The sequence below is a fragment of the Pogona vitticeps genome, chromosome 2, assembly GCF_051106095.1.
Source record: "Pogona vitticeps strain Pit_001003342236 chromosome 2, PviZW2.1, whole genome shotgun sequence".
NCBI classification, from domain to species: Eukaryota; Metazoa; Chordata; class Lepidosauria; order Squamata; family Agamidae; genus Pogona; species Pogona vitticeps.
Window position 1 is genome coordinate 17850064 of NC_135784.1, and position 15329 is coordinate 17865392.

Here is a 15329-nt window from a genome sequence, read left to right on the forward strand (position 1 = left end):
GAGTTGTAGCATCACTGCCCTTTATGCTCTCTCTAGGGCGCCATCTGAAGAGCTAAAATGCACAATTTCCTCATTCTGGTCAGTGGTTTGTAAAATATGACAAGTGATAATAAACAAAGCTAATGAGTTCTCTCCTGGCCGCGGTCTACTTTTCCTATTAACTGGTGTTATTTCAAAATAGAACCATACAACCACACAATGTTTTTGTTTGGTTGTTTTTGGACTTACTGCAAGATTGTTGATCACCTCTACCTGCCTTCATATCAGGAAGGAGTCTTCCTGAGCAAAGACTTTAAAACTGAAGGGAGTCTGGAGATGCTAGTGCTGCTTTTTGTGATTGTTTGTGTGTGTGTGTGTGTGTCTGTGTTTGTGTCTGTGTGTTTGTGTGTATGCCAAATGCTACATGCGGCCAATCACATAAGCAGGAAGGTGAATCACTCCAACTGCATTTGTGCGGCAGTAAATGCATGCACAAGGAGCCCCATATCTTCAGGGCTCAGTTCCAAGGCCCCCTGCTGGTGCTAAAAATGTGGATTATAGCGAATGCTCAAATTGAGTCTTTCTGACTACAGTACTGATAGGAACCATCATGATTACAATCATATCCATGTGGCTCTGATGTGTCAGAAATGCCACAGTGGCAGTTTTTTATTTTTACTTCCCTCCCCCTAAAAAAATACCAGTTTGTTGGTGAACCAAATTGTAAAGTTTATAAAAGGTAAAGGTTCCCCTTGAGAATTTTTGTCCAGTAATGTTCGCCTCTAGGAGGCGGTGCTCATCCCCGTTTCTAAGCCATAGAGCCAGCGTTTTGTCCGAAGACAATCTTCCGTGGTCACATGGCCAGTGCGACTTAGACACGGAACGCTGTTACCTTCCCACCAAGGTGGTCCCTATTTATCTACTCGCATTTGCATGTTTTCAAACCGCTAGGTTGGCGGGAGGTGGGACAAGCGACGGGTGCTCACTCCGTCACGTGGATTTGATCTTACGACTGCTTGGTCTTCTGACCCTGCAGCACACAAAGGCTTCTGCGGTTTAGCTCACAGTTCTGAAGTGATTTGTCTTTGTCTCTTTTTTCTACATCACAGACACTTGACATTTTAACAGGGGTGTATAAGCTTTTTATATTCACTGTATATCCCTTTCTTGTTGTGCCTTGTGAGGTGTGAATTCCAAGAGAAACATTTCCCACACTATGCGCATTTGTAGGTTTTTCTCCTGTCTCGACTCTCTGGTGAATTAGAAGGTTTCAGTTGTGAGAAAAACATATCCCATATTTTTGTGGCACTGGTATAGTTTCTCTCCAGTGTGTAAATTCTTGCGGGTGTGAGACGTGAGTGTAAAGCAGGGGTCTCAAACTCAATTTACCTGGCGGCCGCTGGAGGCAGAGTCTGGATGAGGCTGGGCAGCATCAGATTTTCTACGAAGCCGAGCAAGAGCCGAGGAAACTGCCCAGGAGTTTCCTTAGCCCGGCTGGGGCTCCGAGAAGGAGGGGCGCATGAGCCCTCGTCGCAGGTCACGACCCCCTCTGGCTCCTTCTTCACTACCACCACCAGCACCAGCAGCAGGATTAAGAAGTGGAGGAGGGAGGGCAGGTCGGCAACCGCCTAGCGGGGAGGAGGGCATGACATAATTTTTTAAAAAACCTCACAGAATCGCTAAAAGAGGAAAGCCCCCATCGGTACCGGCGAAATTAAACAGAACGGGGTGCCCTACACAGGTGTACACACACATGCATACACACATGCACACACACACACACACACATGGCAGTCTGGCAACCTTCCTCTGAAGGCCCCCCTCAAAAAAAGGCGCACTCAGCAGCAACAGGTACCCCCACCACGACAGAGGAGCAAACTTTAAGAGGCGAGCCCAGGCAGCCTCCAGAGTCGAGGCGGTTGAAGCAGGACGAAAAGGAGGAGGAAGCGCTGGCCGGGCTGGTGCTGGAGGAGCCGAGAGAGAAAGAGAGCCAGAGAGCTGCTTCCCTGGAAGAGGCAGCAGCAGCTGCTGTTGGTGGCTTGGAGGCGCTCTTCGAGGACGGGCCAGGAGCGAGCTTCGCTCTCAGGCATCGCTTGGCGGCGACTCGGGGGAAAGGGCTGGCAGTGCACCTCGCTCACCGGCTCTCTCCCAAAACAGCGCCTCTTGCACCCTCCATCCAAAACTGCAGTCAGCAGATAAGCGGGCTGGCTGGCAGGCTGCAGTTCTGGATGGAGGGTGCAAGAGGCGCTGTCTTGGGAGTGCGCCGGCAAGCGAGGCAAGGCTTTTTTTGACTCTTGACAGCAGAGGACACGTGGGCACTTCGGGGGGGCAGGCAAGGTGGGGGCCACAAACTATTGTCCGGCGGGCTGCAAATGGCCCCCGGGCCGCATGTCTGAGACCCCTGGTGTAAAGGCTCTGGCCGGAGTGTCATCCGTCCTCCCTCACAAAGGAACAAGAGGCTCAGAGAAACCCACCTGCACCGCCCATCGAGACCAAACAGCGGGGAGTTGATACTCGAGAATTGGAGCGGGAACTGATAAAGTTGACAGTAGCCACCTAGACAGGGGATGGTTTGGCGGGAAAAGGAGAGATGGACGTAATACTTGGGAGGGGGGGTTGGTAAATGATATGTGTTGAAGACCCTTGGACTGGGAAACTGGAGAAGGTATGGGTCCCTAGGGAGGAAGCTGATTACCGAAGGAGAAGGGGGTGCTGCAGCGTCCTTCTTATTTTGGAGAGTCGGAGGCCAGAGAGTGGCGCTGACGGCTCAGAGAGCAGAAGGAAGCAGTAGACCGGGAAGAGCGAGAACGCCGATCATGGCATCTGGAAGAAGCCCAGAGGAAGGGGTACTTAATGGACCATGGACCCCTCTATGAGGAGAGGGGGACCCTTATGAGACGGAGGTGCGAGATGAGATGACCCCGTTACCAGACCTGCAATTAGAGACTTTTGGCTTGGACAACACTAATCCGTTTTTGAAAGGTTGGAACGAGTTGAGTTGTAACCCCTTTGCAAAGGACATTTGGATGCCCTCGCTGGTCCCGTTGGAGATGAGAGAAACCGCAGAAGCTGAGTTTAGGCAAACAGATTTATTGTTATATATTCTAATAAAGACTAGTTGTGATTTTTTAACACAAGTGTTTCCAGAGTCTCACTTAAAACTAGGGGAGGCAAGATATGAACCCTAACTAACAGTGGGTCGCATTATTTTGAGTTCTTCACAAAAGACTGCCCACACTCCTGGTACTCGTACGGTTGCTTTCCTCGAGTGATTCTTTTATGGTTCACAAGTTGTGAACTCTGAGCAAAGCATTTCCCACACTTCTGGCATTTGTGTGGCTTCTCTCCCCTGTCGAGTACCTGATGGCTCAAAAGAGCTGATTTACGTGCAAAACATTTCCCATATTCCTTACATTTCTATGGTTTTTCTCCTTTGTGGACTCTCTGGTGAATCAGAAGATTTATACTCAGAGAAAAACACTTGCCACAGACCTGGCATCGGTATGATTTCTCTCTCGTGTGTACAGTCTGATGCTTCAGAAACTTTGAATTCTGAATGAAACATTTCCCACATTCATGACACTTGTAAAGTTGACCTCCGGTGTAGATTCTTTGAAAGTTCTCAAACTGGGAACTGTGATCAAAACTTTTTGACACTCCTGGCATTTGCATATTTTCTCTCTTATATGAACACTTTTGTGCCTCAGAAGGTGGGAGTTCTTACAAAAACAGTTCTCACACTCCTGACACTTCTAGAGTTTCTCACCTGTGTGGACTCTCCGATGCTTCACAATATCTGAAATTAGAACAAAACATTTCCTAAACTTGGGACACTTGTTGACGTGTCCTCCTTTGTGGACATCATAATGATTCATCAGTTGTGAATTCCAAGCACATGATTTCCCACACTCCTTGCATTTGTAGGTTTTCTCTCCTGTGTGGACTCTCTGGTGCACCACAAGGCTTGAATTCTGGGTAAAACCTTTCCCACACTCCTGACAGTTGTATGGCTTTTCTCCAGAATGAATTCTTTTGTGCCTCCGAAAGTTTGAGTTACGAGAAAAAGACTTCTCACACTCCTCACATTTGTACAGTTTCTCACCTGTATGAACTCTTTTGTGCCTCAGAAGGTGTGAGTTAAGAGAAAAAAACTTCTCACACTCCTGACATTTGAACGGTTTCTCACCGGTATGAACTCTTTTGTGCCTCAGAAGGTCTGAGTTATGAGAAAAAGACTTCTCACACTCCTGACATTTGAACGGTTTCTCACCTGTATGAACTCTTTTGTGCTTCAGAAGGTGTGAGTTCTGAGAAAAACACTTCTCACACTCCTGACATTTGTACGGTTTCTCACCTGTATGTACACTTTCGTGCGTCAGAAGGTGTGAGTTCTGAGAAAAGGACTTCTCACACTCCTGACATTTGAACGGTTTCTCACCTGTATGAACTCTTTTGTGCTTCAGAAGGTCTGAGTTATGAGAAAAAGACTTCTCACACTCCTGACATTTGTACGGTTTCTCTCCTGTGTGCTGAGTCTTATGCTTCACCAACTCTGTCTTCTGAGGAAAACATTTATCACACTCCTTATATTTGTAGGGTTTTTCTCCTGTGTGGACTCTCTGGTGCACCAGAAGGATCCAATTTTGAGAAAAACATTTCCCACATTCTTGACATTTGTATCGTTTTTCTCCTCTGTGGACTCTCTGATGGCTCAGAAGGGTTGTACTGCAAGAAAAATGTTTGCTACACTTCAGGCATTTGTACGGTTTCTCTCTTGTATGAACTCTCTGATGCTTCATAACGTTTGGATTCCAGGTAAAACCTTTCCCGCACTCCTCAGATTGGTATGGTTTCTCTCCGCTGTGCCGAGTCTCATGTTTTTTCAAGTCTGTCTTTTGAGGAAGACATTTCTCACACTCCTGGCATTTGTCTGGCTTCTCCCTGACACTTTTCTTTGCAATGTGGGTCCTCTTGTGAAGGATCAGGGTCATCTTTTGGGCAAAATGTTTCCCACACAGGATGCATTTGTAGGGTTTCCCTCCAGTAATTCTTTTAACATCTGTGTGTGTCTGCCAATGTCTGACAAGATCCATTTTCTGCACAAAGCACTTGCTGCTCCTTGCACATATGGCTGTTTTCTTCAAATTATCTGCAGAGAAGAGAGACAAGCACAGACCAAGAGTGAATTCTGGGTATGACCAGAAACGGACAATCTGCACCCAACGTGTCGCTCTCTTGGCTCCTGGTGATGCCCTCTGTCATCTATATCATACTTTCATAACCCCCTTTCCGATATCAGCATTTCTCTCCACCTTTTGAATTACTTTTTTCAATTACCAGGAAAAGAGTAGGCCTTACCCAGAGATGTCACCATCCTAGAATTCTCCTCCATGACTTCCTTCTGTAGGGGCCTCTGGTCAGGATCCAGCAGCGCCCACTCCTCCTGGGTGAAACACACCGCCACCTCTTCAAAGGTCACAGAAGCCTGGAGAAAAAAAAGTATCTTTTTCTCACAGCTCAGAGCTACTTTAATACAACCCTCCAAAACAGGTGTCTGAATCAGGCGAGATAGAGATATAAAGGGATTTCTCTGCCCCATGTTTGGGCTTGCCATAGGGAACTCTTGTGAGAAACCAATCTGATACAGGAGGGTCCTGCTTTTCTCACCATGGAGACAACTATGTTATACTTTCTTGATATACAGTAGGACCTCCATATCCACGGGAGATCAGATCCAAGCTTCCCGCTGATGCTGAACAACACGGATTATGTTATGTTGTTGTTGTTCAGTCGTTAAGTCGTGTCTGACTCTTCGTGACCCCATGGACCAGAGCACGCCAGGCCCTCCTGTCTTCCACTGCCTCCCGGAGTTGGGTCAAATTCATGTTGGTTGCTTCAGTGACACTGTCCAACCATCTCGTCCTCTGTGGTCCCCTTCTCCTCTTGCCCTCACACTTTCCCAACATCAGGGGTTTTCCAGGGAGTCTTCTCTTCTCATGAGATGACCAAAGTATTGGAGCCTCAGCTTCAGGATCTGTCCTTCCACTGAGCACTCAGGATTGATTTTCTTCAGAAGGATTATGTTATAGCAAATTGTATTTTAGTAACCAATGCTTTCTTTAGCATGGTTTCTGGCTATTTCTTGTGGCCAATTTTGGTATTGACCTTGTGGAAAAAATTTATAGCTTGGATTTTTCTTTTAATATTTTTAATTTTTCAGACCGTGGATAAGTGAATCTGGAGATACAGATCCTGCAGATAAAGGGGCTCTACTGTATAGGTGTTACAGCAAGGAACTCTTTTTTAAAAAATGGGCGACCAGCCAAATTCAGGACGGGCATGACTAAAGAATACAAAGGACTTTTAAGAGTTAAGCACTCAAAGCTGTGGGGTCTGGATGGGTGACTCCATCAGTTTTCATTTCTCTCATGTTTAATATCTCAATTTCCTGAAATCCCAAATACAAAGCACTTAATGGTTTTTGTTTTGGAAATGTTCGGACACAAGCAAAACTGGAACAAATGCCCCCTTGATTCTTCCCAGGAATGCGATGACAGCATTTGCTGTACGGATGGACTGCAGTTTAGCCCTTCTGCTTACCTGATGGGGTTCCTCTCCATCCGAGGGAAGGGAAGATGGCGGAGTCTTTGCTACTGGCATCATTCCAGCTCCTGTATGGGAATGCGGCATCAGTTGCAACCGTTTCTCACAGAGACAAAGATCAAAATAATATAAACATGTACTAGAAATTCAGACCAATTCTAAAACTAATACAAAGAAAATAACGATGACAAAACTTTTCTGTGACCTTAAAAACTAATCGCTATCTTTTACTCAGATAGGAAGCCCACATTTTGTCTGAGGATTTGTCCCTGAGCCCTTTTTGTCTACTTTATTTTTAATGTTGTTTTGCTTTTGACCTGATATGGTAGAACAGATCAACACGGCTTCTTTTTTCTAAAACGTACTAGAAAGTAACTCCAGTAAAATGCAAAAGATTGCAAAGGAAGGGGGGAACGGCCAGCACTTAGCCTGAGACTTAGGAGAGCTTGTTGCCACTGAAACTCAGAACTGCCATGAAACCCACGGGACGATCACAGCTCAGTTATTCTTCCACAACCAGACCTACCTCACAGGATTGTTGTTCTCAGGCCTGAGTTGTTAAGGAAAAAAAACTCCAAGGTCTTGAGCACATTGAGTCAAACATGGGATACAAACAGAATCATCGAATCAATGTGTGGAGAGACCAACCAGCGATGCAATGACAACTGGACGGAGTGAGACAATTTGGATTCTTCCCTATCCTGAATTTGTGTTTCAGGCACATAGATATGATTTCTATTTCCTTTCGGTGGAGCTTTTCTCTTTGACCTTCTGGCCATGAATCTAAGCACTCCTTTTCTCGTTTAAAGTCCTTTAAGTGTTGGTAATTAAACATTCCATCTCCTATGTGAGAGATGCTGAGAACGTGGCGTCAGTTGCATACAATTCTCACAGAAACATATGCGATTTTCTCTACCGGAAAGACAAATGAGTGGGCCCAAGATCAAATCCACCCTGAACTCTCTCTGGAGGCAAAAACGCTGAAATTGAGACTGTCCTCCTTTGGGCACCTCACGAAAAGGCAAGATTCTCTGGAAAAGACAATCATGTGGGGAAAAGTGGACGGCAGCAGGTGATGTGTCAACACAAAACAACCATTAAAACACAATATATAGAATGGGGGGGAGATACTCAGGGAGATATCAACGCAGCCCGTGCTTCTCCTCCATCCTTCAGACAAGGAGATCACCCTCTTCCTTTCCCCTGCTGACATTTGACTTTACCCTGCAAACTGGCACCTCCTTCACTGCCTGGCGTGTTCCCCCTTGGCAGAAGATCCTGTCTGCTCTCCGGCTGTGCCGCCTTCTCTGTCACTGAGAAATCAGGCTGAATGTCCACAGAGAGACTTTCCCCCTGAAAGAACAATAAAGGATTCAATCCAAAAGAACGACAGAAAAGGAACGAGAAAGGGACAAAGACTGGAAGGTTGGTGGTAGAATTTGGGGGTCAGGGGATGTCTGTCTCTGGATATTATCAAAGGACTGTAAGTCCCTTGTAGAACATCTTAAAAGATCCTCCTTTAAATTTGCCACCCATCAGATGGGAGGAGGACTATTTCTGGGGTATATGTAATAATAAGAAGTGTGCACCGTCAGGTCCATTCTGACTTATGGCCACCCTTTCCAGGGTTTTCTAGGTAGAGAATACTGTACAGTACTTAGAAGTGGTTTTCCATTCCCTTTTTAATGGGGTTATTTCTGGGACTGTGCCGCTGGCCCAAGGCTACCCAGGCTGGCTCTTTTCCCAGGAGGCCCAGTGGGGGGGAATCGAACTCCCAACCTCTGGCTCTGCAGCCAGGGACCTCAGCCACTGAGCTACCCACCCAGTCCCTGCACTGGATTTCTCATCCATTAGATAAAAGATGGAGGACTTCTGGGGTGTAGGAAGAGGTAGAGAGCCACCACCTCCAATCCCATCAGAAACCTCACCGTCTCCTTTGGTGGTGTCTCTGGGGCAGAAAGAGAAATCTGGAATTTTCTTACAGAAAAAATAACAAGGGTGGCTTGTTTTAAAGGAGGATCAAGCTTTCCACAGAGGTTTTTCTACTCTGAACCAAGAGCCATGCTTCCTGTAGACTTTGCTTCCGAAGAGAAGAGGCGGTGCACCAAAATTAGGCAGAACCGCAGAAGCTTGGGGAGGCCATGGCAGCATGAGGGGCCTCAGGAGGGGCTGTGGGGCAGAGAAAGGGGCCACAGGGACTAAGGCCTCTTAAGAGCCCCAAGTGGGAATCCTCTCACCTTCCGCTCCTCTTCTGCCTGGCTCAGGAGGAAGCCTTCGGCCAGGGCCACCGCCTGGGAACTGCTCTCCGCTCCACATTCCCTCACCCAGCTGGACATCTCCGGAGGAAGGATGGCCAGGAACTGCTCCAGGATCACCAGGTCCAGGATCTGAGCCTTGGTGTGCCTTTCTGGCTTCAGCCACCGATGACAGAGATAGTGGGGTCGGCTGCAAGCTTCTCGGGGCCCTTCTGCTTCCTTGTAGGAGAACCGCCTGAAGCTCTGGAGTTGTGTATCTGAGCTGACATCCTCCTCCTCCAAGATTTTCCGCAATGACCTCTCCCAGAATCGGGCACTGCTCTCCGCCATGAGGACATCAGAAGCTCTTCCTCGATCAAGGTCAACGAACGTCTGCTCCTAAATTGCTGGTGTATGTTCTAAGAAAGCCATTTAGGGGAATCAAAGGGGTCCTTCCTTCTCTCTCTCTCTCTCTGAGTAAAGATCGTCTTTATCAGATGACACTCTTCACAGGCTGCAAAGGCAGGACATTTTTTCTGCTAATGATGATCATTACATTCTAAGAGAAAGGAAAAAAAGTTGGAAATGACAAAATCCGCCAGCCACAGCTCCCCTCTCCTCTCCCTCCATCTCCTGCTGAGGGCTCAGTGCACCTCTCTCACACCTAACCACGACAACATTGGTCTTAATTTAGGGGTGTCTCCGAGGTAAGAGAAAAAGCTGTCTGGACATCTCAATGAGTCAGGCGCTTGGCTGGGGAGCCAGAGGTTGGGAGTTTGATTCCCCCTCTGTGCCTCCTGCGAGTCGAGCCAGCCTGGGTAGCCTTGGGGGAGGAACACAATCCCAGATTGTCCCCAGAAGAAGGGAAGGGGACGCCGCTTCGGTGTATTCTCCGCTTAGAAAACCCTGAAAAGGGTCACCAAATGTCAGAACTGACTTCATAGCATAGGAGGAGGAAGAGCCCCGGGAAAATATTATTTACGGACTCCTCTTCCCCGTCAACTGACAACCGAGCCAGCTTCTGTAGGTGGTCGTGTGGTCGGCCGGGGGGGGGGGCTGCAAGGCTTTGCATCAGGAAACCAAACTTTGGGGGCCAATCTGGAGGAGGGGAAGAGATCCTCTCTCACTGTCTATTCGCCTCCTCCTGGATCCCCCGACCCCAAATCCTTGGGGAGACACACCATCCCCCCCCCGAAGTGCATTGAGGGACAAGGGGCTCCCCACGTCCCTCCTTGAAGCCTAGGCGCCCTTGGGAGAAGCTGGCTCCCCTTTTCCCCTCCAAAGGAATTGAGAGGAGACACAGGACGGGATTATTGGGGAGGGAGAAGACTTGGTCTTGGGAGACTTCCAACCCCATCCCAGGTTGCCTTCCCCTCGAGAAATCCCAATTCTCTGCACTTAACCTTCGGTTGCCTGACCGGTTCACTGGATCTTGCCACAATGCATCCAGATTCTAGAACCTTCTATTGCACTGCATTGCAATCTGACTATAATGGAGTCCGTTTGCTCCCTTCTCGATTTGAGGGAAAGTCCAGGATCTCGATCTGCCCAGATTTCCCGCCCAAAAAATCCCTCTGCTTTTTTCCAGGTCGATTCTCATCCCCTCCCCCCGCCTGCAACCACTCCAAAACAAAACAAAAAACAAAATCCGGAGCCACTCCTTCTCACCTGATCTCCTCTCCCATTTCCAGGAGGAGGTTTGGGCCTTTGAACCCTCCCTTTCAATCTTCCATCATCTCCCTCCCCTCAGACTCCTTTGCTCTCGGCTGCCACTCTTGGCTCCCACTTCCTATCATGTGACTGAAGCCAAGCCAGGCTCCTGGCAAGGGAAGCGCCGACCCCTCCAATCTGCCGCCTGAGCTCAGAGGTGAAGGGCAGAGTCCGGCCTGGATTTGCTCCTCAGCGGCCCTTGGGAAGCGTTTTGGAAGCAGGATCTTCTCCCCCGCCCTCTCGCTCTTCTGCTTCCCACACTCCCAGAACACCCTGCCCGGGGAATACTGGGCGGCCTCTGGTTTCTTCTCCAGCCGAGGCCTTTGCCTCTTGTGGGGATCTCGTAAATTCCACTGTGCCCCTGATGTATATCACGAAGTGGAAAAGGCCCGGAATATCCAGCTAAAATGTGTGGCACTGCAGAGTTGGGGAAAGGATTGGACAGCCATCTGTCCGGGATGGCTGGAGGTCTCCTGCCTTGGGCAGGGGGGTGGCCTAGATGACCTCCAAGATCCCTTCCCAACCCTATGACGATTCTCTGACTCTATGATCTGTTCTCGGTCATCCCAGAGTGCAGGATGCGTAATGATGGGCTCAAGCTACAGGAGGCCAGATTTAGGCTGAATATCAGGAAAATACTTCCTAACTCTTAGAGCAGTACGACGAAGGAGCCCATGAAGTTGGCAGGCGTTGAGCGCTCCAACGCTGGAGGGTTTCAAGAGAAGATTCAGACAACCACTTGGCTGATATCCTTTGACTTGGATTCCTGCCTTGAGCAGGAGGTTGGACTCGATAGCCTTCGAGACCCTTTTTCAGCTCCATCATCGTAGGATTCCCTATTATCGGAAGAGAGCTCCCATCACCCGCAGCTGGTGTTGCACATCCTGAGGAACGCTAGAAGTTGTAACAGAAGAACTTTACTTTGGTCATTGCTTTACTCAAAGAGTAAAGTAAGTCTTATATTGTACAGTACTGTATACACTTTCCAAGGCTCTAGAGCAAGAGGACATTGTTGGGGCGTCTTTGCTTGCCCACGTTCTCTAAGGTTTAACTACTGATTCCACACACCAAATCTGCAGTATTTATCCTAGAGGCATGACAATCCAAGGAGGACAGGACTGACCTACAACTCACTCACTGGATCAAGCTCAACGTGTGTGAAACAATCTGGAGTTCTTCTGAGGTCACCGGAAGGAGAGTGGGGGCAAATATCAAGTTATTTGGGGAACTGCTGCCAGAGGAGAAGTTTGATGATACACTAGAACTCCGATATCCATGGGATCAGTTCCCACCAATTCACTTATCCACAGTCTGAAAATATTTAAAATTATAAAAGAAAAATGCAAGAAATATATATTTCTCAAGAAGACGTTAGCACAACTGGCCACTAGAGGGAGCCAGAGACCATGCTAGGTACAGCATTGACGAGCATTCATCTGCATTATAAGCATAGGCGAGAGTGGGGAGGATTTGAAACCGATCCCCCATGGCTATGGGGCTCCAACTGTATTATGGACCCTAAGAAAAGTCAAGCAATTCTGTCCTCGATCAAATCAAAAGGGTATCCAGTTGCTGATGTTCAAGATCTGAAAGCAACGATCAAAGATCTACAAGCAACCTTCCGGGAGATCCAAGATACAGTTGTATTCCACAAAGAGGAGACAAAGAAAAATCAAGACGAATCAAGACGAAGCCATGAAGAAGCAAAACTTAACTGACGCAAAATGGAATAGAAATTGAATAAAATCAACAAACAGATCTGCGTGATGAATACGCAACTCCAAGATATCCAGCAAAGCACCACAAAGAATCAACAGAGAATTGAAAAACTGGGAAATGACGCGGATGAAACAGAAAAGAGATTGCATGAATTGAAAAAAGAAAACCCTAAACTGGTTCAGGCTAACAAAAATCTAACGGATTCAATCGCAGCAATGGAAATGGAAAGAGCTTCAAACATTCTTAGATTCCAAAACATACCAGAAGACAAACAAGAGGACTTACCAGAATTGATGGCAGCCATTTTGGCAGAGGCACTGGGAATTGGAAAAGAAGAGTTGGAAAATGAGATAGACCAAACGTATCGATTACATTCAAGTTATGCGGAAAAGAACAGAATACCACGTGAAGTACACATAAAGTTTGTGAAAGGATTGACAAGAGATGAAGTACTGCAAAGGACCACTGAAGACCCAATACAATACAGACAAAAGGAAATCGTGGTATTGAAACAGATACCTTGGAGAATAAGAGAGGGGAGGAAACAGTATCACTTTTTGACGACCAAACTGGATAGGAAAGGAGTGAATTTTAGATGGCTGGTACCTAAAGCAAGAGAATTCCTTGAAAAACATATAACCTTCTTCGAAGCAGCAGCACAGGGGCAAGATATAAATGAAGAAGAAAGTAGAAAACAGAGAGAGAAAACACCAGAAGAGGAGAGTGAGCTAAGTGAAGAAGAGAGCCAGAAAAAGGATATTGGACAAGATCTGGATAAAATACAAAGAGAAAAACGGAATACCAGGGCAACAAAATGTAAATATAAGTAAACAAAATGGAGAACGAAATTGGGTTCTTCTCAGTGAACATCAGTGGCCTCAATGCACCAAGAAAAAGGAATCATGTGTTTCAAAACTATAAAAAACTGAAACAGATGTAATTAATATATGATTAAAGAAACGCACATTAAAAAGCAGCATTATAAATATTTGATTTACCTGAAGATTGGGAAACTCTACCACTCAGCTGTACAATAAAAGAAAAGAGGGGTGGTTTTATATGGGAAAGAAACGCTAAACTCTATTCTGACAAAGAAGGGAGAATATTAATGGTAGAAATAACAATGAACTAAAAAAAGATTTTAATGATAGCAATATATGTACTTAATAGTAAACAAGAAAAATTCTAGAAACACGTTGTATAGATTAAGAGCCTAATATGTATTGCAGTTGTATTGACAAATGATTGTACGCTGAACCCAGGTGACACAATGTTAAGTAAGCATGGATGTATTTTATAAATAATAATAATAATAATAATAAAAACAAAATTAAAAAAAGAAGTTATTGCTGAGACCCCTAAAAGTTCTGTTCATAAAGAGATCTGAAAGTGTGAAGCTTGACAACCGGAGTTTGGAATGTGAGAAACACGAACCAAGGTAGATTGGAAATCACAAAATGAAGAGCGGGTGAACATGGAACGATTCGTGTGAATGAACTGAAGGCAACAAAAACAGAACTTTTTTGGCCATACTCACTTCAGAAACAACAATCTCAGAAGAAATGGTGGGGGCCTGAAAGCAAGGCTTGATGTAGCACAAACAAGTAGGGGCTACATTTCAAAGACTTTAGGGAACAACAATAAGTTGTCAGGCTACCAAACTCATCCATTACAAATTATCACTGTGGAAGCATTTTTAAAATACAACATTTTTATTAAGGTCTCCAGGAAGCCGCTCAGAGTGGTATAAATATACCAGATGGGCGGGATATAAATCAAATAAATAAATAAATAAATAAATAAATAAATAAACAAACAAACAAACAAACAAACAAACAAATAAAATAAGAAACTGATCATTAGGGATGTATCCTCCAAGTTTACTGGGGCTTTCCCCCCCCCTTCTAAATCCCAGAATCCCCCAAGGATACCCTGAAATACTCTGCAAGCAGGATCTGAAGGCCTTAGGAATGGACCTCAACAGATGGGAAACCCTGACATCTGAGCGTTCAGCCTGGAGCGTTGCATCACGGCCTCTCCCATTTTGAAGAGACCCTTGTCCAGCAGGCTGAGGCGAAGAGGCAGTCCCGAAAGCAGCAAAATCAGGGAGCTGGACAGGAGACGGACTGTATTTGTCCTCTGTGTGGAAGGGATTGTCACACTCGAATTGGTCTTCTCAGCCACACTAGACGCTGTTCCAAGTCCTCCATACAGAGAGAGCACGTTACCCTAGTCTCTTGAGACTGAAGGGTGCCTAATCTGGAATCTGACCCTGAGACAGAATTGTGAGGGTTCCAGCCCACAGACCCACACTTAGAAATATCAACATTTCACTCACCTGGACCAAGGCCTATCTCTGAGGTTACATGGCTGTCATGGACGTTACTTCCTGTTAATGTACAAAAAAAGGAATCTGGCGCTCTGTTCCCTGGGAGTTGTAGCATCGCTGCCCTTTATGCTCTCTCTAGGGCACCTTCTGAAGAGCTACAATACACACTTTCCTCATTCTGGTCAGTGGTTTGTAAAATATGACAAGTGATAATAACCCAGGCTAATGAGTTCTCTCCTGGCTGCAGTCTACATTTCCTATTAACTGGTGTTATCTCAAAATAAACCATAGAACCGCACAATGTTTTTGTTGGGTTTTTTGTTTTGGTGTTACTGCCAGATTGTTGATCACCGCTAACTGCCTTCATATCAGGAAGGAGTCTTCCCCTGCTTTTTGTGTGTGCGATTGTGTCTGTGTTTGTGCCAAATGCTCCATGCGGCCAGACACGTAAGCAGGAAGTTGAAGCACTCCAACTGCATTTGTGTGGCAGTAAATGCATGCAGAAAGGGATGTGGTGGTGCTGCGGGCTAAACCGCAGAAGCCTTTGTGTGCTGCAGGGTCAGAAGACCAGCAGTCGTAAGATTGAATCCACGCGATGGAGTGAGCTCCCGTTGCTTTGTCCCAGCTCCTCCCCAACCTAGTAGTTCAAAAGCATGCAAATGCGAGTAGATAAATAGGGACCACCTTGGTGGGAAAGTAAACAGCGTTCCGTGTATAGCTGCGCTGGCCACGTGACAACAGAAACTGTCTTCGGA

General features: G+C 46.4%; 2 protein-coding genes across 2 annotated transcripts; both read right to left on the minus strand.

Annotated features, from left to right (window-relative positions):
* Nucleotides 1-3053: 3053 nt before the first annotated feature.
* Nucleotides 3054-5123, minus strand: LOC144587460 (uncharacterized). The gene is made up of 2 exons (XM_078388177.1): nucleotides 3576-5123; nucleotides 3054-3207 (listed from the first exon to the last, which is right to left on the minus strand). Exon 1 carries the CDS (start codon nucleotides 5070-5072, stop codon nucleotides 3732-3734), a length of 1341 nt encoding a protein of 446 aa, XP_078244303.1. The 5' UTR covers nucleotides 5073-5123; the 3' UTR covers nucleotides 3054-3207; nucleotides 3576-3731.
* On the minus strand, nucleotides 5120-10197 carry LOC110070524 (zinc finger protein 202-like). Its single transcript, XM_078386805.1, has 5 exons — nucleotides 8820-10197; nucleotides 7806-7935; nucleotides 6580-6650; nucleotides 5351-5464; nucleotides 5120-5128 (listed from the first exon to the last, which is right to left on the minus strand). The coding sequence occupies exons 1-5, from the start codon at nucleotides 9165-9167 to the stop codon at nucleotides 5120-5122; spliced, it is 672 nt and encodes a 223-aa protein (XP_078242931.1). The 5' UTR covers nucleotides 9168-10197.
* Nucleotides 10198-15329: the final 5132 nt, after the last annotated feature.